This window comes from Acipenser ruthenus, chromosome 5 (genome assembly GCF_902713425.1).
Source record: "Acipenser ruthenus chromosome 5, fAciRut3.2 maternal haplotype, whole genome shotgun sequence".
NCBI lineage: Eukaryota > Metazoa > Chordata > Actinopteri > Acipenseriformes > Acipenseridae > Acipenser > Acipenser ruthenus.
In genome coordinates, this window is record NC_081193.1 from 4,659,447 (window position 1) to 4,684,028 (window position 24,582).

Genomic DNA, 24,582 nt, shown 5'->3' on the forward strand with positions numbered 1-24,582 from the left:
ACTCTTTGCTAGTTGAAATGTTCTCTGAAGTTCCTGAAGATGTAAGTTGCCTTGTGAAACCATCATCCGAATGGCATCTTCAGCAGCCTGTTTATTCACTGTGAATATGCTGTCTGTACAATAATTTCAACACAATGAGCTGCATTAAAGCAACTACAAACAATGCTAAAGAAAATACAGTTGCAGTATTTCAACCACTGTGCCTTACTGTACTCCACATGTAGTCATCTGCATTGTAACTCATGTCATGTTCATTTGTAGCCATTACTGCAATGAAGTCCTTTGAAGGAAGAAAAATCTATATAAACTAAAAAGAAAGAGAAACACATACTTAAACATGATGCATTTCAATGTGAACGAAAGTAATTTTTTATTTGGAAATACTTTTTTCCATATTAAATTTGCAAGTCCTGCTGTTGTGGGTGCTGATCGGACACCAATGTCATCTTTATTTTATACAACATTCTCTGACAAAACATAAACCGCTTTACAAAGTGAATCGTCCTCTAAAACAACTCGGCTTCTGAAATATTACTTTACAAAAAGAAAACCTGTACATTCAGTAAATATTTATTCTTCAGTTATCTTGAGGGCAGTGAATGCAAAGATTCACAGCGAATGAGCTTGTGGCAAACAGAACAAAACTCAAAAGGCACATGCAAGAAGCAGGTTCCTTGGGCCCTCGTGTTAACAGTATCAGTGTATATCAATGTATCCATGTATATTGATGTATATCATTGTATCCATGTACATGGTGTGTTTTTCCAGGCTTGTTCACTACTGGTCGGTCGCTGTGACCAGCTCAAACCACTGTCGCAGCGCAGCGCTCCGTGTCTCCGGGACAGCGTTCACGTCTCCCAGGATCATATAAAATGGGAACGGGAACTCGGGCATTTCTCCCGGCCCTTTGAAGATGGGAACCTTAATGTCCAGTATTCAGACTGGGGTTATCCAGCACCACGAAGATCACAAAGATGTTGGCATTTCAAGCTGCCTGAACTGCTGCTGTGACCCGTTCCTTCCCTTCCAAGAAAAGGCCTCCATCAGACACTATCAGCAATAACTGAGCCATTTCTAGGGATACAAATTCAAAGAAGCAACTGAAAGACACTGCCACTGTCGGTTGGTGTTCATTTATGAAAAAATCCAGCAATTCCAAAACTCAAGTGACTACATAATGGGTCCTCTCATTTACTGACTAATAACATTGCACCATACTATAAATAATACAATATTTCCAGGTGTCTTGTATGTGAATAAGCCATACAAATTTATATATATATATCTATATATAGACACACACACACACACACACTGTCTATAGAAAGTCTACACCCCCTTTCAAAATTTTCAACTTTTGTTGCCTTATAGCCTGGAATTAAAATGCATTAAAATAGTTTTTTTTTTCATTTATCTACACATCCTACCCCACAACTTCCAAGTGAAAAAAATATTCTAGAAATTTGCAGAAAATTAATTAAAAATAAAAACTGAAATAGCTTGGTTGGATAAGTGTCCACCCCCCTTGTAATAGCAATCCTAAATTAGCTCAGGTGTAACCAATCGCCTTCAAAATCACACACCAAGTTAAGTGGCCTCCGCCTGTGTTAAATTGTAGTGATTCACATGATTTCAGGATAAATTCAGCAGTTCCTGTAGGTTCCCTCTGCTGGGTAGTGCATTTCAAAGCAAAGACTCAACCATGAGCACCAAGGAGCTTTCAAAAGAACTCCGGGACAAAGTTGTTGAGGGGCACAGATCAGGGGATGGGTATAAAAAAATATCAAAGGCCTTGAATATCCCTTGGAGCACGGTCAATACGATTTTTTAGAAGTGGAAGGTGTATGGCACCACCAAGACCCTGCCTTCCTCCAAACTGGATGACCGAGCAAGAAGGAGACTGATCAGAGAGGCTACCAAGAGGCCAGTGGCAACTTTGCAAGAGCTACAGGCTTTTATGGCCAAGACTGGTCAAAGTGTGCATGTGACAACAATATCCCAAGCACTCCACAAATCTGGCCTGTATGGTAGGGTGGCAAGAAGGAAGCCATTACTCAAGAAAGCCCACCTTGAATCCCATTTGAAGTATGCAAAAAAACACTCAGGAGATTCTGTAGCCATGTGGCAAAAAGTTTTGTGGTCTGATGAAACTAAAATGGAACCTTTTGGCCTAAATGCAAAGCGTTATGTTTGGCGCAAACCCAACACAACGCATCATCCAAAGAACGCCATCCCTACTGTGAAGCATGGTGGTGGCAGCATCATGTTATGGGGATGTTTCTCATCCGCAGGGACTGGGGCACTTGTCAGGATAGAAGGGAAAATAAATGGAGCAAAGTACAGAGAAGTCCTTGAGCAAAACCTGCTGCCCTCTGCAAGAAAGCTGAAACTGGGACGGAAGTTCACCTTTCAGCATGACAAAAACCCAAACACACAGCAAGTTTTGTGGTCTGACTTTGGTCTGAACTTGACAGAGCTTGAACAGTTTTGTAAAGAATGGTCAAATATTGCCAAATCTAGGTGTGCAAAATTGGTAGAGACTGATCCCAACAGACTCACAGCTGTAATTGCTACCAAAGGTGCTTCCACCAAGTATTAACTCAGGGTGGTGGAGACTTATCCAATTATGATCTTTCAGTTTAGTATTTTTAATATATAATTTTTTCTCAATAAAAACTTTTTTTCCCCTTAACCAGTGTGGAGTATGGTGTGTAGATAAGTGAAAAAAATCCTCATGAAACACTGAGGCACCGACACAACAAAATGTGAAAAAAGTTCAAGGGGGTGTAGACTTTCTATAGGCACTGTACATACATATGCAAGTAACAACATAACACTAGCCTACATGCAGCAGGGATGGAAATAAGACTCCCGTTGCATAGCAGTTTGAACCATTCCCGGTTTTACTACGGTTTTAATGAGAAGCCTGAGCTTGTTCCCTACACTGTGGTGAATCAAACTTGTAATAAAACTAGGAATGGGTAAAACTGGATTCATGGTTGCTAGGATACGGAATTGCTTTCCTGCAGCGATGAGTTCCACATCATCGTTGTCCCCGCTGCCCTTTTCAGCCAGCACCAGAGTCTTTTCAGTCTCAAGGACACTAAACAACATACACGTAGCATGTCATTAGGAAGAGAAAACTGCCCATTCTCCAGCATACAATGTGCATACTGAAGCCATACAGCAATGGAACCAACAGCTTCAACAGCTTTCAAGACTATTGGCTATTGACTATTGACTATTGACTATTTTAAGCCACGTTAAAGCAGCTCTATTTCTGGTCAAGTCAAACATAAAGTAACGTTCTATATTTTATGTAGTAAACAATTATAGTGTAAATAAGTCACATTTCTGCAGTAAATAAAGAAAAAGAACAGATTTTTGTGTGAAAGAAAAACATATCCCTGTTTTAGTTTGACACTGAACCTTCTCTTTGTCACGTACCTGTTTAGTCTCTCCAGAACAGAGTCATCTGCCAAAGATATCTCATCCATCAGGAAGACTCCTTCATCGCTGAAACAAGACGTCCGTCATGCCATTCAAACAGCTTGGTGTTTTCACCAAGCTGTTTGATAGCAAGTCACAAGAAATGGATGTATACATAGATGGATGTATACATAGAGAAATACATAAACTGGATATGTGTTCTAAATACCCAAGCTGAAACAAATATAGTGAAACACCTGCTAATGTGACCATGTTTAAATCCTGGGTTTGTAGTCAGACGATTCCTAAAGCAGAACTGTACTGGGTAATAGTGAAGGGAATACATTATAATACGTGTCTGATTCTATTAAACAGTTTTCTCTTGATACCCCCTTCGATCTATTCATGTACAAATCCATGTTTGTTTTTATCTGTTCTATGACCCAAAGGTGATAAAAGAGAACACAATATTTTTCAATTCCAGTATGCAGCAGACTGTGGCAGCACAGGAACGCGCAGAATCAGGTCTGGTTGCATGGACCTGGTTACAATCCCAGTTTCATTGACAGTCGAATGGTTTCTAGACGCACCTCGTCTTTACTTGTATGTCTAACTGGTCTCAATCCTCCGAGGAAGTCGGATGTCTCCATGTGTAGATGACAGTTCAACGAGTAAAACTTTTGGCCGGCCAGAGCTGCAAACAGCTGACAAATAGTTATTTTACCACACCTGTGACAAAATAACGACAGCGTGTTTAAATGACCTGATCAAGCATTTCTACACGACATACTCGTGAACTATTGCAAGGTAGTACTACAGGGTAATTATTAGGGGGGTTAATCGATTAATCACACCTGTGGGCTTTGATCAATTAATCGATTAATCTGGTCTACCGCTCATTATACATTGAGGAGCAATTGTCTTTTAAAAAAAAATAAACAAAAATCAAAACATGTTCAGAAAATGCTAACTGACTAAAACAACAACATTGCTATAGCGTAATGTTATAACTTGTTGTTTTAGTAATTGCAGCAGGGGTAAGCATTGCAATGCATTACAATGAAGAGCTATGTATTCAACAGCATTTACCCTGTCTCTCCCACCAGCAGCACAGGCTCGCCGAACTCCAGCGCTCGCCCAACAAGAACTGCAAGCCTTCGCATGCCACGAGTCCACACGATGTGGAGGAACTCTTCAGGGAAATCAGCAGTATGTGGCATGAGGTTACCTGTGGAATAACACGTCACTGAAGAGAGCTTGTGAACATACAGCCCACCACACACATACGCACACAGTGAAATATGTACACTGATCTGACTCCAGTAAACCCAATGTGATCGAACCCCACTTGTGCTGTACACTTGCACACAGAGGCAGGGTTATATTGTTTTGTCCATTGGTCTAAAAATTGGTATTTCAAGATATTTCACGATTAAACATAATATTTATAAAAGCAGCAAAAAATAGCATTGTCACATTCAAAATTTATAATTTTCTCTAGAGGTATTAATACAACAAATGTTCCTACATATTTAAATGCTTCCCTGAAAAACAGTAAATGCTAAATTGTAGAATATTTTGTTTTTATGTCCACCATTTAAAAACATTCTATTTTCACCATCAGTGAATTATCAAACAAAATAATAAAAAAAACCACCAATACAATGTAAAAATAACAAGTAATAGCAATCTTTAGCAGAAATATACCGGTGTCTTTTCGTTGAAAACATTTTAAAGAAATCATGCAGCTCTATGCAGTGTGTTCAATCATTTACCGGAAGCAAACTAAACGGACTGCCAGGTTCCTAAATGCAGTATAACAGGTAGTGTGTCAATAAAGAAAACGTTTGCTGTATGTTTTTTTAAGAGATAAAAATATGGATATTTACACTACTCTTTCAGAAATGGGAATTGTCACATTAAACTACATATCATATGGCAATGGGTAAATTTCACGGAAATCGTGAAATCCATTAAAAAAAAAAATACTGCCTTAAATTCATAGGATAATATAGACAAGAAATAGAAAGGATTCTGAAAATACAGTTGGTAAAAGTATCCCTATATAGGAGTTGTTTCAGACAAAACAATGGAGCAGTGCTGTAAGAGGTAATAAATGCCTTGGGTATTTTACTTGTTCTTTGAATGTACTGTTCTATTTGTTTATTTATAGGTCAAAAAGGTTAAAATCACAGTATAAAAGACAACCAGCTCAGTGAGTTTTCATTGTCTGGTCGATAACCAAATCTCTCAACCAGTAGTAGCTCGTTCCTTTATTCAGCATACAAGAGCTTCTCTATTCAGATTCCTAAAAACAGAACAGGATTTCTATTAAAAAAATAAATAACAGGTATACGATTGCGATTATCTTTGTTTGCCATCCCAAATATAATTAGCAAAAGTCAAGGAGTCAATCATTTCAGCTAATGCATGCAGCATTGATGAAGGGATTTGCTGAAACGTATGTCTACTTAGTTTGGCCTCCCCTCTCCTTTTTTCTTGCTAGTTTTTTTTTCTGCTTGGAGACGTTGTCCTGAGAGAAGAGGGCTCCTGGGTTCAGTTTCTTTTTGAAATGTTTCTCCAGGACACCCTGGATTAAGGCTGCTTCCTCTGGCTTCCTCACTCGACCAGCCAGCAGCATAAAACCTGCAGTCAAATCAAAGTGTATTATATACTATCAGGACATTTCTTTTTTTAATTTTATGTTTTATAAAATCATAAAAACAATTTGTAATGGATTAGCTTCTTTCACCAATTAAAAATAAATTGCAGATTAAGAGCAATACAGGAGCTGGCAGAGCCGAGTACCATCGTTTGCGAGGTGCTGAAGCCAGTCATAGTCCCCCTGGTTCTCCTCTGCCAGCCTGTAGCGCTCAGCGCATCGGAACAGATCTCTCAGGGTGATGAAGCCATGCTTCCCAGCAAACGCTGTCGAGCCTCTTCGATGTGACTGAATACAAACATGAGGGGAAATGAAATACAGTGCCTGTTTACATACCACTATCCAAATCAAATACATCACATTTATTACATCAAATTGAACTGCAAAACAGCTTGGACGAAAGAAACGGAGAACGATGAAATACCAAATGCCAAGCATGAAAATGTATTCAAGTGTTAAAACATAAACATAACCACTAAGGGAGGTGGCACTGCTGGGGTTTGCTTCTGCATCTAGACCACTGCTGGCTGGCACCAACTAACTTCGTCGTACAAAGTGATGTTAAAAGTTAAATAAACCTGGCTTGAATTAGCCTGTATTTACTGTAGCAAGAATGTGCTACCTGCAGCTCCAGCATAACTCTGATGAGCTTGGTGCAGTAGGAGGGGGGCAGGCTGCACCTCTTGTGGAGAATGCTCTCTAGCTCCCCACTGGGCAGCTCATCAAAGTGCAACTCCACAAAGCGGTTCCTGAAGGCCCTCGACAGCACCTGCAACGAAGATGAACCTTTTTCAATACAGATACCAAGCACCAAACACCACCCGAAGGCATGCCATACCTTTCTGCCTCCATACAGGCCCGGAGGATTCTGGGTGGCGAACAGCATGAACCTGGGATGGGCTTTGACTACTTCCTGCGTTTCGCTAATGAAGAGCTCTCGGTTTTCATCCAGCAGTCTGTTCAGAGCTTCCAGCACATCCGTGGGAGCCAGATTCAGCTCTTCCAGGATGATCCAGTAACCCGTCCACATAGCATCAATGAGAACACATAGTCTGCTATGCTGTCCTCCACTTTCTATACTGTTCATCTATGGGTCATTCAAGCTTGTGGACACAATCCTAGGGAGGAGTTTACAACATCTGTGGCTGACGACATATCAGTCACATGTTAGGGAGTAGATGTCCTGTGCATGCTAAAGAAGAACTGTGCAAATCATAATGCCCCCCCACCCCGCAACCTTGGTGAGAACATATCTGAAGTTTGCATGAATTCCTATTCTGTCCTATTTTTTACATGTAGGGAGATGTCCTACACAAATCATATTAGTAACATTTTGAAGCTTGTATCAAGAGCTTTCAAACAATAATCATGACAGCTGGCAGATGGAGGCAACCAAATGATGGGCAGATTCTTGGACCACTGCCACAGGTAAAAACATGCAGCACCTCACAGTTGTTTAAGAAGTACAGTAGACACCAAAGTTTAAAAATAAAATAAAAAACTCAAATATGTTGGTCAGGTTTACCTTCTCTGAAGACCAGCTTCCCGGTCGTATCGGAAGAGTAGCAGCCAATGTACTCCTGTATGTCCGTGTGCTCGTGGTTGTTGATTCGCACACACTGAGAGTCCAGATGCAGTTTTCTGTAATGTTATTGGGAACTGTGAAGCTGTGTATAAGCAGCAGCTCAGGAAAACAAGCGGGATGGAGAGCAAGGTCTGTGGCCAACTTGTAAAAGCACAGAGTAAAGGAAATCACCTCTACAAGGGCAAAGACGAGAGCTGTTTCAGTCAGTTTTATCTGTTGTTGGGCCTGGCTTAACCTCAAGCTGAATGCTTCCCACTGCTCCTTCAGCACCGCTGCTAAAACAAGATAAAAGACAGACTCAGAAAAAGAGTCTAAAGACAAATCTGCACATCAAGGCTAATTCATTTACATGTTTTATTATTATTATTATTATTTATTTCTTAGCAGACGCCCTTATCCAGGGCAACTTACAATCGTAAGCAAATACATTTCAAGTGTTACAATACAAGTAATACAATAAGAGCAAGAAATACAATAACTTTTGTTCAAGTGTGACAAACCACAATTCAATAATACAGCAGATAATAGTGATAGTTACATCAGGATATGATTAAATAGTGATAGTTACATCAGGATATGATTAAATACAAAATACTACAGGTTAAACACTTGGCAGATTACAGTATTCTGAAGTACAGGATTAAATGCAGTAAAACAGGGGGCAGATAAGAGCAAAATAAAGCACATTTAAATGAAGGGTGATAGTGTCCCAGGATACAAACAGAGGAGTTCTACAGGTGCTGTTTGAAGAGGTGAGTCTTAAGGAGGCGCTGGAATGTGGTCAGGGACTGGGCAGTCCTGACATCTGTAGGAAGGTCATTCCACCACTGCGGAGCAAGGGTGGAGAAGGAGCGGGCTCTGGAGGCAGGGGAGCGTAGCGGAGGTAGAGCCAGTCTTCTCGTGCAGGCGGAGCGGAGAGGTCGAATTAGGACAGAGGAGAGAGAGGCAGCTCGGGCACACTTAAGTGAGTTGGTGACAGACAGGAGGGCGGTTTAAGTTTTATACATACTGTATAGACTTGCATGCAGGCCTATGGCATGTTTTCTGCTATAGTTATAAGCTTTGTGTTGTAAGTCAGTTTAGACACAATGGCCAACTCCAGCTCTCCTGAAGGAATTAGAGGAGTTTATCATTGAAGGCTCCTTGCAGGCCTGTCATGTTTTGGCAATGCAGTCACCAGATTCGGAGGTAAAACATAAATCAGCACCAGGGTGAGCAGTTGATCCTACTACTTGACGTGACATGATGACTGAAGCACTTTGGTGTTCACAATATGATGTCAGCAGGCCAATTCCATTCTATAATGTATTACCACACCCCCACCAGTACAAATTTTGTTATATACCAGAATCCTGTTCCCTGCTGAATGTATTGCCAAAACGGTTGTCCTGTACGATAAAGCACTCCAATTTATTGCTGTTCACCAATAAAATGTTGTGTTTAACTGTACACACTAGGGCTTTTGCGTACCATTTTGCTGCTTCTTCTGCGGTTCCTTGTTGACAGCAGATTTGCACACATGGTCCATGAGTTTGAGCAGGTCCTGCCAGCACCTCCCTGAAGCATGACTGCACATGCCCGAGGAAGGTGCTATTCTGCCTCCTGGAGAAGGTCTGGGAGAACAGGTTCTTGAAGGACTTGCGCAGGGGCGGCAAAACCAGCTTATGATCCACAGGCTTGTACCTGCAAGCACATGCATATTACAAGCACAAAATCTTTATTTTAGACACTGGTATTGCTATTTTATAATACAGAATAATGGGAAATGTACCCCAATATGTAACTGTTGTATACAATCTTGTAAAATGCTTTTAAAAGGATAAATATGTATATTTGGGGGTGGGGTCAACATGAAAATGTTGGAATTGGAACTACCAGTATTATACTAAATTACATTGCTTCTAGCTGTAAACATAAACCCACAAGTTAATTACTGAAATCTTTTTTTTTTTGCCTATAATGTAAAGATACTTTCAAAAGGTTTGAAATGTGTTGTATAAACTGTGATTTTAATTTAGATTCAACTGTTCCACTAGCAATCAGTATAAGAATGAATACATGCAACGCACCCTCCCAGAAGATCTGCTGTGTCACTCTGCTGGTTCATGTTGACAACCCTTATCTGGAGTCCTGCAACGCACACAATTACATTTTTATTTGGATCAAATCCATGGCATGATTAAAAAGTAAGTTCTAGAGCAACAGATCAACCAAAACCCAACCAAGTACAGGACCAACAGAAACTGCAATAACAAACTGATACAAACTACCTTGTACACTGTTTAATTGTGCTAAGAAATATTAGAAATAACTATAGTGCACAGAAACTGCAGTAATTACAGTGGGTTAAACTGCAGTCTAACGACACAACTGGCATGCTGTCTATAGCAATGTCATGCACTTTGGATCTGAACACCAAAATGGAAAAGGTAAGGGTGGCAGTGAGATACACAAAGCTGAACAATGCAAAGATGAATCCTGTGGATGATTTAACAGTTTAAAAGACTGTAAGAAGAGGGCACTGAATGATGACTTGACCGGGGCGATGGGTTATGCAAGGACATTCTCCTACGGCGATTACAAACTACACGATCAATATTCTGTTTATACCACAAGCACATTTTAAAAAATAAATAGAAAATTTTGGTACATTTTTATATTAAATTAATTAATTCAGGGATTATTTTACCTGCCGGATCTTTACTTTCATTTCAACAGACTATGCATAGACGTGGACTAATTTCAAACAGTTTAATGTTGGCCTCTTCGCAACCGTCTTTTCAGATAGAACCTTGAGTTCAATCTGTCAGTTTGCAGCCTCTCTTTTGTTTCTTACCATTACCGGTGGGGTACAGACTGGATAAGTCAGACACAGGCAGGTTTGCCAACTGGCATTTCTAGACTAAACTCGTTCTCAAGGAAAATCGGGGCCCAAATCAAAACAACAAATCAAAATGTGAAATAATTTCAGTGTCAGTATTGTTTGAACTATCGAAGGGCAGCTCCGTTCTGAATTTCAGAAGCACCCCACTGGATTGGAATGGAAGCAAAGACACATTCGAAACTAGTCACAGTAAGCATGTTATTCCACGCTAGCTCTAACCACGCCTGTGGTATGAAGACAGGTTTTAGTGTTAAGGATTCATTACCTGCGATATTCGCAAGATACTGCACTGTGGATGTCTTTCCTGTTCCTGTCTCCCCTACTAGCAGAAGAGGCTCTCCTTTATTCACACAGACAGACAGCTGCTCCAGAAGCACGGAGGAGGGACGAGTCGCTGCAGATGTCTGCTTTTCCATGATTTAACAAAAAAGAAAGGTGTAATAACAAAAAACCTCAACAGCAAAACATGCACACAGAAGTTATCTCCTTACAATATTAAAACATGTTTCTCTCCATTCATTTTTATATGTATTAGACATGCAGCCAAACCAGAGGTTTCATAAAGTGACAAAACAGATCTGTTATTCATTAACACCAAACAAACGGATAATCCCTCCTGATGATGACATATATGTTGGCACGACTTGTGTGAGAAGTAACCTGCCTAACAAACTTTTAATGCAAATCTCATTTACTATTTTGTGTTTTGCTTAACATCTTAAGCAGAAAGGCAGGCATGAAATAATTATGTGATCCTGTTGAAAGAAGAGCATGCATATTAAAAACAGCACTACGGTCTTGATAGAAGTTGTGGTATTTTCTAACAGGATCAGAATACACTTCTAAAATGAGTTGCAGGGACTGTACGACTACTGTTTTATATCTATATTAATATTGAATTGAACAAGTGTACTCTGTCCACACTTTTAAAATGGATAGGTATCTTGAGCAACAAACGTTCATAACAGATATACAAAAACTAATTAAATCCCACTTTGCGCATAAAAAAAACGTGTTGAATGGCTGAAACAGAAAGTCCTCTCCTTTAATTGGGTGCACACTTTAGAAAACAGTTCAAATGTAAGGGGTAAGTTATTGGAAGTGGCCGTTGGCCGTGGATTGTATAGTTCAGTTTCCTGTCACATTTCTCTGTACGCTATCCAGTAGCTAATGAAAAGTCTAAATCTCTCTACCCTAAACATTTTACCTCAGAGCGGAGGATGCTGACCGACCAATGTTTTGACGGGCATGAAAACAGGAGAAATGCGAGTTGATAGCACAAGCGAATCATGTCTCCTTTTCACGCTTCGAAAGTCTTTTTTTAGACCAGTGGTGAAGGGAATCAATTCAATGTTTATTCAATTTAACAGCAGGGAGCCTATCAACCTATCAGGTACGTGTTATCCCCTGTCTGTCTATACACATGCCAAGCGGGTATCACGACAATAATAACGTACATGCGCAGTGTGTCTGTCGCATTCTGAATCCGGGCGGCAGTGGCTCCCCCCACAGTAACCTCCAGCTCCTTAAAGGTAATTCCTGATTTGTAAAATTAAATTAAATTAAACCCCTGCTCTAATGATTTAACACAGCTCCAGAACAATCCAGCTAGGACGACAAACTCTAGAATTGAACCGAGGACGTTTAAACTCAAATGCTTACTTTAAGGAAAATGTTGAGGGCAGTAGAGGAACACGTGCTGTCAAAATTGTTGAGAATCCTTTCACACTACTTCAGCAAGTCTCTGCAAGGGACTTAAAAAGGTCATTACTAGAGCCTGTCCTCGCATGACACCTCCAACACTCCGCCGCACTGAAGCCCAAGCGCTCTACAAGGGAAAACATAATCAATTTGCCATCGACTTGATCAGCATCCAGCGGAAAGCTAATTAACAACCAGAGGGCTGGCTGGCTGGTTTTCTGACGTGATTTTCCATGGACCTTCTGAGACCTGACAAGATCAAGTAGCAAAATCAGGCCTGTAAAATGTGTTGACTGACAAAGTGGCAAGGATGGATTATGTTTCTGGGCCTTCTACCAAAACAACCTAAGAAACACGAAGACAGCACAGTCTCTTGATGTAGAGTCAGCAGAAGGGTAAATTATGGAAGAATGCAAGTAGACTGCCACCAATGAACAATAAAGAAGCAAATGTTACAAACATAAGCTCCCTGGAATGGAAGTCTTACCTGAGTGACAAGCCCCTTCCTTCAAGACCCTGTCCTCTGTCTTCATTCTTTGGCTGGGGTCCATCAGCAGCAGCTTGGTTTCCCTGGTTACCAGGAGGAAGACTCTGTTGCCAGATGTTTGTCTCCAGTCAGCTGACAATAGATGTCCAAAAGGCACTCCGCCTCAATTGCTAGAGACAGGTACCTGTTAAGTACCACCTATAAAAAGGAATCAACATTTTTATATTAGTTCCATGAAATGTTAAAAACATCAAAAGGACGTGAAATTTGAAAAAACAAAACAGCAGCAGCAAAAAACACAAATATGAAAGCTATAAATACAGTATATACCATTCCAAATTATGCAGCACCCCGAAAAAAGCAGAATGCATTGTATGTCCCCCGATTATAACACATTAATATGACCTAGATCACAATTCCCTCCAGAACTTGCATTAGGAATGTCCTTACCAAGTTTCATCACAATCGGAAGAGAGAATCTTAAGATATAGTTAAACTGTGAATATATGGGAGCCTGTTCTGGTTTATTGTATGATTCCATTATGAAATATAAACATGCCTCCTTCAGCTCAGCCCTGCTCATATTACTCAGTTGTATTTTGGTCCAGTGTTTATCCAGTAAAGCAGCATGGGTATTATGCTGGCTATACCAACCTCCAGCACTGCCAAACAACCTTACAAACAAAAACACGCAGAGCAAGGCATGTGAATAGCCTGTAATACATAAGAGTAAAGGAAACAAACTTATTCTGTATAAGGATGCTTAAACTAAAATACAGACATAAAGGCCCCACTGCTGGGTCTGTCCACCAAATACACTGTACAAATGCCGCCAACAATGCAAACTACAATCGACTGTAGGTATCTGATCAGAATGTGTTGCACTGTGTTGAAAGATGAGGGCCACATCAGAATCTGTGTTCAGCAAACCAAACTATTTAGTAAAAATGCCTTCAAGATTTCAACATACAGGAACACATCAACGATATGTAACACAGACTTTTGTGAATATGGGTGTGGCAATGCGCCCCGCCCCTGTGTGCATTTGTGTGTTTTGTGTGTATGTTGCGTGTGTAAATGTTGGTGTATAGTCATTGGTACACGGGATATAAACGGGTCTGTGTTTCACGTGTATTTAAATAGTGTATATTTGTATTTAGGCACGGGATTGCACATCACGCACGTGCATTTAAAATATAATATGTGAACACGGGGTTTCACGTAATGAATTCACGTGCTGGGATTCAAGTGAGTAATTAATTAGTAATTGAATCCCAGCACAACAGTATATATAGATGCACGTTTCTTGCACTAAGGGTTAGGTGTTCGGAAGAGGAGAACGGGAGAGAGAGAGAGAGAGAGAGAGGAGAGAGAGTTAAGTTAAGTTAAAGATCGTAAAAGTGAAGATAAGTGTGTGTACTCACCGTGTTTGTTTGTCTCCGAGCACCGTTTGTGTTTAGTGCGTTTTGTTTGTCTTTTTACTTTGGCGTATAGTGCCGTGTCCCGTGTTTTGTGCTGTTTTCAACCCTTTTATTTGTTAATAAACGCTGAGTGCAGCCATTGCACTCAGCTCATCATCAACCACTGTCTTTGTTTTGAATTCCTGTCTGGTCTGACGCCACCCACTCTGGCCGTCTTTGTGACACGTGGTGTCTTCGTGGGATAGCCGCGCCTCCAAGCGTCAGACCAGGAGGGGTATGGATTAAAAAAAAAAAAAAAAAAAAAAAAAAAAATTACAAATATTGTTTTGGGGGAAAAAAACAAAACAAAACAAAAAATCAATGGCAGAAGACGCCATCAAACTGCGGGGCTGGTTCCTGGAGAATGCTGGGCTGGAGGCCCAGTCTCTGCCCATGGTCGTCCGGGCCCTGTGGATGATGGACAGTGAGAGATGGGAGGCCTTTCAGGAGGAACACACCCCAAACACCTTGGAGGAAGGTGTGGAGTTTGTCCTCAGCTACCTGGAGGCAACCATCAACGGAACAGCAGCCCAGGTAGCAGGACCACCAGCAGAGGGTGAGTACCTGCTGTCCCCATCTCCACCAGCAGAGGGCGAGTACCTGCTGTCCCCATCTCCACCAGCAGAGGGTGAATGCCTGCTGGTTTTGCCTCCACAGCCCAAGTGGGAGGAGCCTGAGCGTCCACAGCCCAAGCGGGAGGAGCCTGAGCGTCCACAGCCCAAATGGGAGGAGCCCGAGCGTCCACAGCCCAAGCGGGAGGAGCCCGAGTGTCCTACGCCTGAGTGGGAGGAGCCCGAACGTCCTACGCCTGAGTGGGAGGAGCCCGAACGTCCTACGCCTGAGTGGGAGGAGCCCGAACGTCCTACGCCTGAGTGGGAGGAGCCCGAACGTCCTACGCCTGAGTGGGAGGAGCCCGAACGTCCTACGCCTGAGTGGGAGGAGCCCGAACGTCCACAGCCCAACAGGGAGGAGTCAGGGCGTCCACAGCCCAACAGGGAGGAGTCGGGGCGTCCACAGCCCAACATGGAGGAGTCGGGGCGTCCACAGCCCAAAAGGGAGGAGTCGGTGCGTCCACAGCCCAAAGGGAGGCAAGTCGGGGCTTCCACAGCCCTGGGACCCAAGCCACCAGCAGAGGGAAAATGCCTGCTGGTTCAGTCCCAAGAGCCAGAAGGGGAGGAGTTACAGGCTCAACCCCCTGAAAATTTTTTGGGGGGAGAAGGGCAGGATGCTGGTGTCCCCCAGCAGCCTCTCGCTATGCTGCTGAAGGCAGCACGGCGCGCACATGCCCAGCCGCCACAGCAGAGGGAGCCAGCACCGCCAGGAGCAGAGGAGCAGGAGCTGCCTCTGCCTCCGCCACCACCACCGCAAGGAGCAGAGGAGCAGGAGCTGCCTCTGCCTCCGCCACCACCACCGCAAGGAGCAGAGGAGCAGGAGCTGCCTCTGCCTCCGCCACCACCACCGCAAGGAGCAGAGGAGCTGGAGCTGCCTCTGCCTCCACCACCGCCAGGAGCAGAGGAGCTGGAGCTGCCTCTGCCTCCACCACCGCCCGGAGCAGAGGAGCAGGAGCTGCCTCTGCTGCCTGTACCTCCGCAGGGAGTACGGTGGCCGGAGCCCCAGAAAGGGGAGCTGCCGGCCACGAAGGGGGAGGAGGTCTGGAGACCACCAACCCCAGCAGCAGTTTCGCTGCCGGAGATCGTGGGGGAGGTCCGGAGACCTGCTCCCACTGCAGCTTCTTCGCTGCCGGCAGTACTGTGGTCGGAGCCCCACCAAAGGGAGCTACCGGCTACAAAGAAGGGGGACGAGGTCTGGAGACCACTTTCCCCAGCAGCAGTTTCGCTGCAGGAGTTCTTGTGGCCGGAGCCCCACAGGAGGGAGCTGCCGGCTACGAAGAAGGGGGAGGTCGGGGGACCACCTGCCCCCGCAGCTTTTTCGCTGCAGGACGGGACCAACAGGCTGTCAGCCGTGCCACTACCGGCAGGGGTGCTGACAGCATGGCCAGCCATGGGCCCACTGAAGCCTCCCTTCCCAGCCCGAGACTTTGTCCTGGACTGCTGGGTTTTTAAGGGGGGAGGTGGCCGTTGAGGCCATGTGTGCTGCGCACAAGGGGGGGTATATGTGGCAATGCGCCCCGCCCCTGTGTGCATTTGTGTGTTTTGTGTGTATGTTGCGTGTGTAAATGTTGGTGTATAGTCATTGGTACACGGGATATAAACGGGTCTGTGTTTCACGTGTATTTAAATAGTGTATATTTGTATTTAGGCACGGGATTGCACATCACGCACGTGCATTTAAAATATAATATGTGAACACGGGGTTTCACGTAATGAATTCACGTGCTGGGATTCAAGTGAGTAATTAATTAGTAATTGAATCCCAGCACAACAGTATATATAGATGCACGTTTCTTGCACTAAGGGTTAGGTGTTCGGAAGAGGAGAACGGGAGAGAGAGAGAGGAGAGTTAAGTTAAAGATCGTAAAAGTGAAGATAAGTGTGTGTACTCACCGTGTTTGTTTGTCTCCGAGCACCGTTTGTGTTTAGTGCGTTTTGTTTGTCTTTTTACTTTGGCGTATAGTGCCGTGTCCCGTGTTTTGTGCTGTTTTCAACCCTTTTATTTGTTAATAAACGCTGAGTGCAGCCATTGCACTCAGCTCATCATCAACCACTGTCTTTGTTTTGAATTCCTGTCTGGTCTGACGCCACCCACTCTGGCCGTCTTTGTGACACGGCCATTGCCCAATTAACTCATCCCTGTCTGTTTCATTCACTATGCACACATCGGACAGACACGTTTAAGGACCAACAATGGGTGCTTGGTTGGCAGGTGCTTTCAAGACTGCGCAAATAAGGAAGGTAGGGATTTCTTACCCTCGAGTTGCAAAGAACTGGAATCCTGGAGCCACTTCAATGCAATCCCTACACCCTGGAATCAGCAGCTTTCCATTCTCCAAAAGAGGGATCAGCACAGAGATCTGCAATATTCATGACGTAGAACACACATTGTTAAGTCTTTGTACCAGTCTGCACTTATTTTAACCTTGCAATAAATATATGAGAAATTCAGCACCAACATAGAACAGAATGCAATACAGATATACAAAACGACTGCTATATTTCAAACGTATGATATATTTTTTTATACACCTACCACATCTAATGGTGCATAGTCTATATCCTCCAGTAGGATCCAGTATCCATTGGACACAGCTTGTGTGACGGTTCCAGGCTGCCAAACAAACTCCCCTGGAATATCTGTGCACCAGTACATTCCCAGCAACATCTGAAAAAAAACAAAAAAAACAATTGAATTTACATTGCCCATTCATCAGCTTGTTCTGTATCGCTGCCCCATGCAAGTGTCTTTGCAGCTTTCAAAATAATGAAGGAAACTACATCACATCTATAAAAGACATGAACAAATTTTTAAAGCTATCACAAACTGAACTTAGTTGTAGAGGTGATCTGTGTTGCACATGTGCATGCTGGTAATCTGTGGAATTTAGCAGGACACAGGGGTCCCTGAAAGAACAAGCAGCCTTGAGTAACTAAGACCCTTTGGAAGAAGGATGAAGAACAGGCTCTGTGGTCATCATGTGCTGTATTCAACATCAACATATAGATTCCAGCTTCATTTGATACTGCTGCTTCTGGGCTTGGCACTGACTTCTACACTGGTGTTTCAGGGCTGTATAAACAAAGCTCCACGAGAACTGACTTTTGATGCAATTTACACCTCATTGTCAATAAGTCTTATGCTGTGCTGGTCATACAGAGAAAAAAAAAGCAAAACACTTACTGGGTCCTTGTGACCTGGAAAATTTTCATGCATTAAGTTGAGGCATAAATAAATTACTTTAAACTCTAGGTAACGGATATGCATGTTTCCCTAATTTATTGTACCTTCCTGTTGGTGAAGAGGAAATGGTGAGAGGAGGAAATATTCTTACACCCCACCCAACCCGGAGCTCTTTCTTTACCTTGCTGTCTGTCTGATCTCCCAGCTGCACTTTGAGAATGTGTGGCGGTTTTACGTGGCCTGTTACAGCCGCCAGATACACCAGAGCCGTTTTGCCACATCTGATGGGTCCCTCTAGCAGCACAGCATTCTGGGAGTCCACAGCCATGGCCAGTCTTTGCAAACTCTGACAGGTAGAATCCACTAACACAAGGTCTTTTAAAACACCCTACAAGGAGGAAACGTATCAAATCGAATTATGTTCAGCTAAATTAATGCACTTGAAAGAGAGACACACACAAGCAGGAAAGGACTATCTTAAGCAACAAAAAAAAGATACTGATGGAATGCAATGTGCCTTTTCATGTGGGTAGAGGGGTTAGTGCTTATATTTATTCAATTCATCAGCACTGAAATCCCATGTTGGATATGGAGCAGCACAGTTGCAGCTGGAACTGTGGAATTGCTTGATAGAAGATACAAAGCATAGAGTTGATACAGGTGGATTCCTTGGTACAGTAAAATGCTGTGGCTTTTACCAGGGGCTATAGGTTGGCTATTATTTGGCTAAGTTGTTGACTGAATTAACCCCTAAGCTATAATGTTAATTACAAAACTGTAGTAAACATATTCTAAAACATAGGCTTTAACAGGCATTTTTAAAACACAGATACAAAGCGTACAGTGAACGAGGGACAGATCTGTCTGCACTGTCCTGATGTTGGCCAGAATCAGCGCCTTCTCGACACTAAGCTGCTACGCCTCTTCCAGGGAGCTGAGGATTTAAACAGGATGCTTACAATGAGAGTCTGAGGAGCAGCCAAGTCATTCATAGACAGAAGAGAACTGCGATCAATGATCAAGCCACTGTACTGGACCTACTTTAGTTTGTGATGTAAGAGTTCTTCACTACTGAAAATCTCCTTGAGAAAGATTGTTTTCTGTTTATCTGTCACGTGCAACACCATAGCCAGACAGTGTGCTGTATACCTTAAAAAAAAAAAAAAAGGAATTACAAATTACTGTTGACTCAGAGCTGAAAACAGTGGTTGAGTTTAGGTATGCAGGCAATGTTAATTACAAACCTGCCTTTAAAATATTCTAAAACACAGGCTTAACAGTAGGGCTGTGTTCAAAGGTTCGAAGGTTCGTTTGCTAGCCAGGAAATCGAGGTTAGCTCTAAACCTTTGAAGGTTTCGTCAGCAGCATTCACGCACTGTAAGTTTTTTTTTTCTTCTCTATACAAGAAACCGTTTGACAATGTGTGAATACTATAAATCACTCATTAAATGTCACTCACAAGCAAAATGTGATCTTTTGATTTGTATAATGCATATTTCTTAAACAAAAGTATTAAAATCCACTACCAAATCGTTATACATAGCAGCTCTATATGGCGCTGCTGCCGTGTATGGAGCAGGGTATAGGATCCAAAGCACTGGGTTGGTACCTATAGTGGTTGTAGTGCTTCAGTAAAATACCTACCGAATACCTAGTGTACAAGACACTGTAAGAGAAGTGCTATGGTAGAATATGTCTGAAACATATGAAATATACGAAACACTAATAATTTTAATTTCGAAAACTGAGCACCACCCACCCCTCCAGCTTGTGTTACCCAGAACTTTAATTTCTTCATTGGCCGTCTCGACAGCAAAGCGTTGTAGCGTGCGTAAGCGTAAGCTGTATTGAAAGAAATGTCTAGAAACCCTTCTGCTGTTTGGGATTTTTTGTTAAATGCCCAGACGAGCAAAAAAAAAGTGGAATGCTGTGCAAGTGACTGTTGATGTATCATCGAGGCACAACCAATCTCCAGGGTCACTTACAAGCGTAAGTTCATATTATTATTATTATTTTTATTTTTAGTAGGAGTAAAATGTGACTGTGACTGGTAACCTGCTTGGAACAGTGACTGTTAAATAAAGCTTTGTTTTCCTAAGTCCGCTGCAGTTGGTGCTGCTACAATGCAAGCTTACTGTATACATCTGTATGCTGATAAAGAAATATTAGGACAACTTGAACAAAGAATTAATAGTTGGAACAAGATAAGAAAATAATTCTGTAAAATACCCCAAGTACAAACGCTATGTCAAGAAGCATTCACTAATAAATTAATAGATCTAAGGAAATAATAATGTGTACAAACCATAGCACTAAAACATCAGTGGTTCGGAGCAGTGACATGCAGACACTCCAGTCCCACAGATCCCTGAACCTGGCACAGTCACTCCGCAGGAACCTCAGAGTCGCGCCCATCAGGTCCTGCAGTTTCATCCTCTTTCTGCCATACTGGATTGCAGCTGATTCAGCAGTTGTCAGAAAGAGTCTCTGGAATACTGGTGGGGCATCTCTGAAGTACCTGAGTGCAAATCTGAGAAAATAAACAAACATATATAAAGAAATGGGGGAACTACAGAATTAAAAGGGGACAAATAAGAACATGTGTTGTGCCATTTGATTCAATTTCAAAATGTATGTAGCCTGGAAGGGATGTAAACATTAAAGTCCCAGTATGATGCAATTATACACAATAAAATGTGGGCCTAACATTAGACTACACTTAATTTCACTGAGAGTGTAGATCTCGCACTGTAGTTTTTTAACATGTTAATTGTGTGGACTTTCTTTGTGCTATTATTCTCATGTCATGCTGTGCTAACACTGCATCGGGTCGGGTGACTCGGGTCCCAGTATCCTGCTCTCTGTAGTGACGTCACAGCCACGCTCTCGTGGTCTAGCCCCAAGTCATGCTGCTTTCGCACTGGAGTGACGTCACAGCAACGCACAGATAATACAGCCCAAGTTATGCTGTGTGAGAATAGCATGCCAGCCTAAGCATGCATACTAGTTCCACGTTAACAACCTTAACGTTGTTTTGTTGGCCACGCATCTTATTTGGAAGTGATAAAAATGTGTGGAATTCAAAAGGTTACAGTGATTTGAATAATTTGCATACGAGTCTACAGAAGCATGGGAGCATGCAGAAGCACATTAAGTGCTGGCTCAATTTGAAGGCTTTGGTAACACTCGTACCCAACTGCAGCTTGACAAGCAAAGGCATACAGCTATTGTACAATACAATGAAAGGGTCAGAAGAAATAGGGATGTGCTGCACAGACATTGATATAGTAATATACTTGGGAAGCCAAGAACTACCATTTCATGGGCACTCAGAAGGTGAAAGTTCAATGAACAAAGGGAATTATGTTGAGTTGGCCCATCTGCTTAGGGAAGTACGATGACAGATTAGCAAGACACATAGAAAATTCTACAGTTTTCTCGGGCATGTCAAACAGAATTCAAAATGACCTGATTGATGCAGTCAAATTAATGAAGCCAAGTCGTTGCAGTGCTTCTGGATGAAACCACCGACGTATCCAACGCAACCCAACTGTCAACAATGTGGAGATACATGACATCAGACGCTGTGGTAGAGGAGCGATTTATCAGCATCACCGATGTCAGTGCAGATCGTTCAGCAACTGTGCTATCAGAACACGTCTTTGCTTGTGTCGAGGAGATCAACACTGAATGGTCTTGAGTCTTTCATCTAAGCAGACAAAGGCACTGGATGACATTGTACAGAAACGATTTCCCAGGGCTGTGCCGACCCCATGGAACTATACATCGCGTCTTGTGAACACTGCTGACCAGTGCCACCATTCACTGACTGAACTATTTGAACAGATAACTGAAACCCCCTTAGACTGGGATCAGAATACAATTCTATCAACCAGAGGCTTCCAGCACAGCTTTGATGACCCTACATGTTTTGTGATATATTTGCACATGGGAGATGTGTTGTTTAATAGCCTGCAATCAAAGGCTCTAGACATTGGATACTGCGTAAATGAAATGAAGAAAACAACTGAGCTATTACAGAATAAAAGAGGAGACTACGAGAAATACTATTCAATGACTGATGAATCCACTGTAATCCCTGCCAAGAGAAGTAGAGAAAACTGCAGTAGCGACCCAAAAGAGGAGTATAAAAGATTATATGTTCAGGTGTTTGACACAATAATAGTGCAAATGCAATGTAGATTTCCATCACTGGAAAAACTTAAGTTCCTGGAGCTACTAAACTTGGCCAGTACAGAAATGCCTTTCCAAAAGAAGTGTTAACTTCCCTAAAAGAAACATACGGACACTTTGATGCCGTACGCCTGCATAATGAGCTAACCGTGATGTATTCAGCGCAAGATTTCATAAAGAAGTATTGAGGAGCTACTAGTATACATGCATGCAAATGACTTGAGTGATGCGACGGCTGAAGTGTATAAACTCTGAGACTTATTCCTAACTGCTCTGTCTACCACTGCATCTGTGGAAAGAACATTTTCAGCACTGAGAAGAATACAGACTTATTATTATTTATTATTATTTATTTCTTAGCAGACGCCCTTATCCAGGGCGACTTACAATGGTTACAAGATATCACATTATTTTTACATACAATTACCCATTTATACAGTTGGGTTTTTACTGGAGCAATCTAGGTAAAGTACCTTGCTCAAGGGTACAGCAGCAGTGTCCCCACCGGGGATTGAACCCACGACCCTCCGGTCAAGAGTCCAGAGCCCTAACCACTACTCCACTTATGCAACAAATGCAACACTGAAATCACGTCTGTCAGGACTGGCCGTTATGTCAATTGAAAAAAACGTACTTAGCAAGCTTAGAGAGCTTTTATGACTCTGTTATAGAAGAATTTGTAAAGAAAGAACGTCAGCTGGATTTCATCTGTAAATAGGGTGAGTAAACCTATATATTTTTAAAATTTCTTCAGTTACATGTACATTCATATATTACTGCATGCCCTACTTGAAAACCCACCGCACGCCACTGCAATAGAGGTATCAATGCAGACCTGTAGTATTCTTACAAACAGAATACACTGAGCCTTGATATTTTTTAACACCAAGATGTAATTTGTTAAACTGGAATTCACTTAAGGGATATTCCTTTATAATATGGTTTCATTTTGAACTCAATGATCAACACTTACGAGAGTGCATCAGGGCTGACCTCCAGGAGTTTGTTCAGAGCCACACCCAGTCTTTCATGTAGGTCATGGCTGATTTGGCCATCTGCTTTAATGATCTCTGCATTTCTTTCCAGCAAGTCCAGAACCATAGGCTGCAGGTGGCGTCCAATCAGCAGCGTGTATTCTCTGTCCAGCAGTAAGTGAGCTAACGTGTTCAGGATGCATTGCTGGTCATGCTGAGTCCATATCTATTACAGCAAGGAATGAAATAAAACTGGATTAATTATTACTGTACACAGCATTTCAAAATGGAACATAATATACCTCGTGTCTCGGCACACGACTGATCACAGTTAAATAACTGATAGGCTAATTGTTTCTAGTACACTCACTTAAACTAGCAGAGAGAACCAAGGCTATCTACTTAAAAAGCTATCTACTTAAAAACAAGCTCGGACACAAATGCAAGCATCAATATTACTTGGACTGTGATTCAGTGATGTAAATATACAGCATTAGTGGGGTTGCTGTCAGCTGGGAACAAGTTAACCACACGTTTTCAAAAGCTATTTAACAAGCCAAGTCAGGAACCTATAAGAAGCTAATTTTAATTGTACAAATGTTTAACACTAAATCAGGGGTGCCCAACAAATAAGATTGTGAAAAGAATAAAAGAACAAATGATTGTGTTCGAAGGTCGACTCAAAATGAACACAAACGAACGTACAAAAATATTTAAGCTGTGTCTTGTGTGATTTATTTTCTACTTTTACGTTTCAGTATATAAACCTAATTCATGACACAGTCCGAAATGTTTTATCCAATTGTGTTTGTGATGTTATGGCTGTCAACGCCTCACAGGTAGTTGGCATGGCTATTTTTACCAAAGGGGTTGGACAGCTTGCTGTGCTCCAAACCAAGATAAGTGGTATCAAAGCGGTCCAGAGACCTACCTGCACTGCCAGAAGGAGCCTATCATTGTGAAACACGACCAAGGTTACATACTGTAGCTTGCATTCATTTGTAGAAGACTAACAGTGTGGTCAGTCCATTGCATTGCAGTTTCACCCATTCAAAAAAAAAAAAAAAAACAGGAATGGATCAAACAATATGACACTACTACCATCAGGCATACCTGCTTAGCCAAGTACTTGCTGAGTTCAGTCCGGCTTTTTTCAGCGTGTTTGGAGATTATTCATGAAGACAGGCTCAGTTCTAAATTCTCCATGTTATACTTTATAAACAAAATAAATGTGTTCGCGATCGATGTCAGAAGTCTGTGGAATTGGTGTGTGCAGCTGACCCTGTTAATCGTGCAGTCCCAGTAACACAGAGTACACAGGTGTGGAAATGCTTGTGTATAATTTCCGGCTTGCTTCCACCAGCATAGCGATACAGAACGAGCGCTACCGATTTAACTGTGGAGACCACGC

The 24,582-nt window shown here is 42.3% G+C and overlaps 1 protein-coding gene across 1 annotated transcript; it reads right to left on the reverse strand.

The window, feature by feature from the left end:
- Positions 1-6: 6 nt before the first annotated feature.
- Positions 7-24,569, reverse strand: LOC117402236 (midasin-like). Its single transcript, XM_059023558.1, has 19 exons — positions 24,285-24,569; positions 23,171-23,397; positions 20,309-20,533; positions 19,045-19,152; positions 18,185-18,391; positions 17,356-17,487; positions 17,076-17,179; positions 12,749-12,946; positions 12,223-12,304; positions 10,826-10,964; positions 9,746-9,806; positions 9,147-9,359; positions 7,617-7,951; positions 6,714-6,860; positions 6,238-6,379; positions 4,519-6,075; positions 4,020-4,158; positions 3,448-3,516; positions 7-1,074 (listed from the first exon to the last, which is right to left on the reverse strand). Exons 12-16 carry the CDS (start codon positions 9,250-9,252, stop codon positions 5,897-5,899), a joined length of 909 nt encoding a protein of 302 aa, XP_058879541.1. The 5' UTR covers positions 9,253-9,359; positions 9,746-9,806; positions 10,826-10,964; positions 12,223-12,304; positions 12,749-12,946; positions 17,076-17,179; positions 17,356-17,487; positions 18,185-18,391; positions 19,045-19,152; positions 20,309-20,533; positions 23,171-23,397; positions 24,285-24,569; the 3' UTR covers positions 7-1,074; positions 3,448-3,516; positions 4,020-4,158; positions 4,519-5,896.
- Between the last annotated feature and the right edge of the window lie 13 nt (positions 24,570-24,582).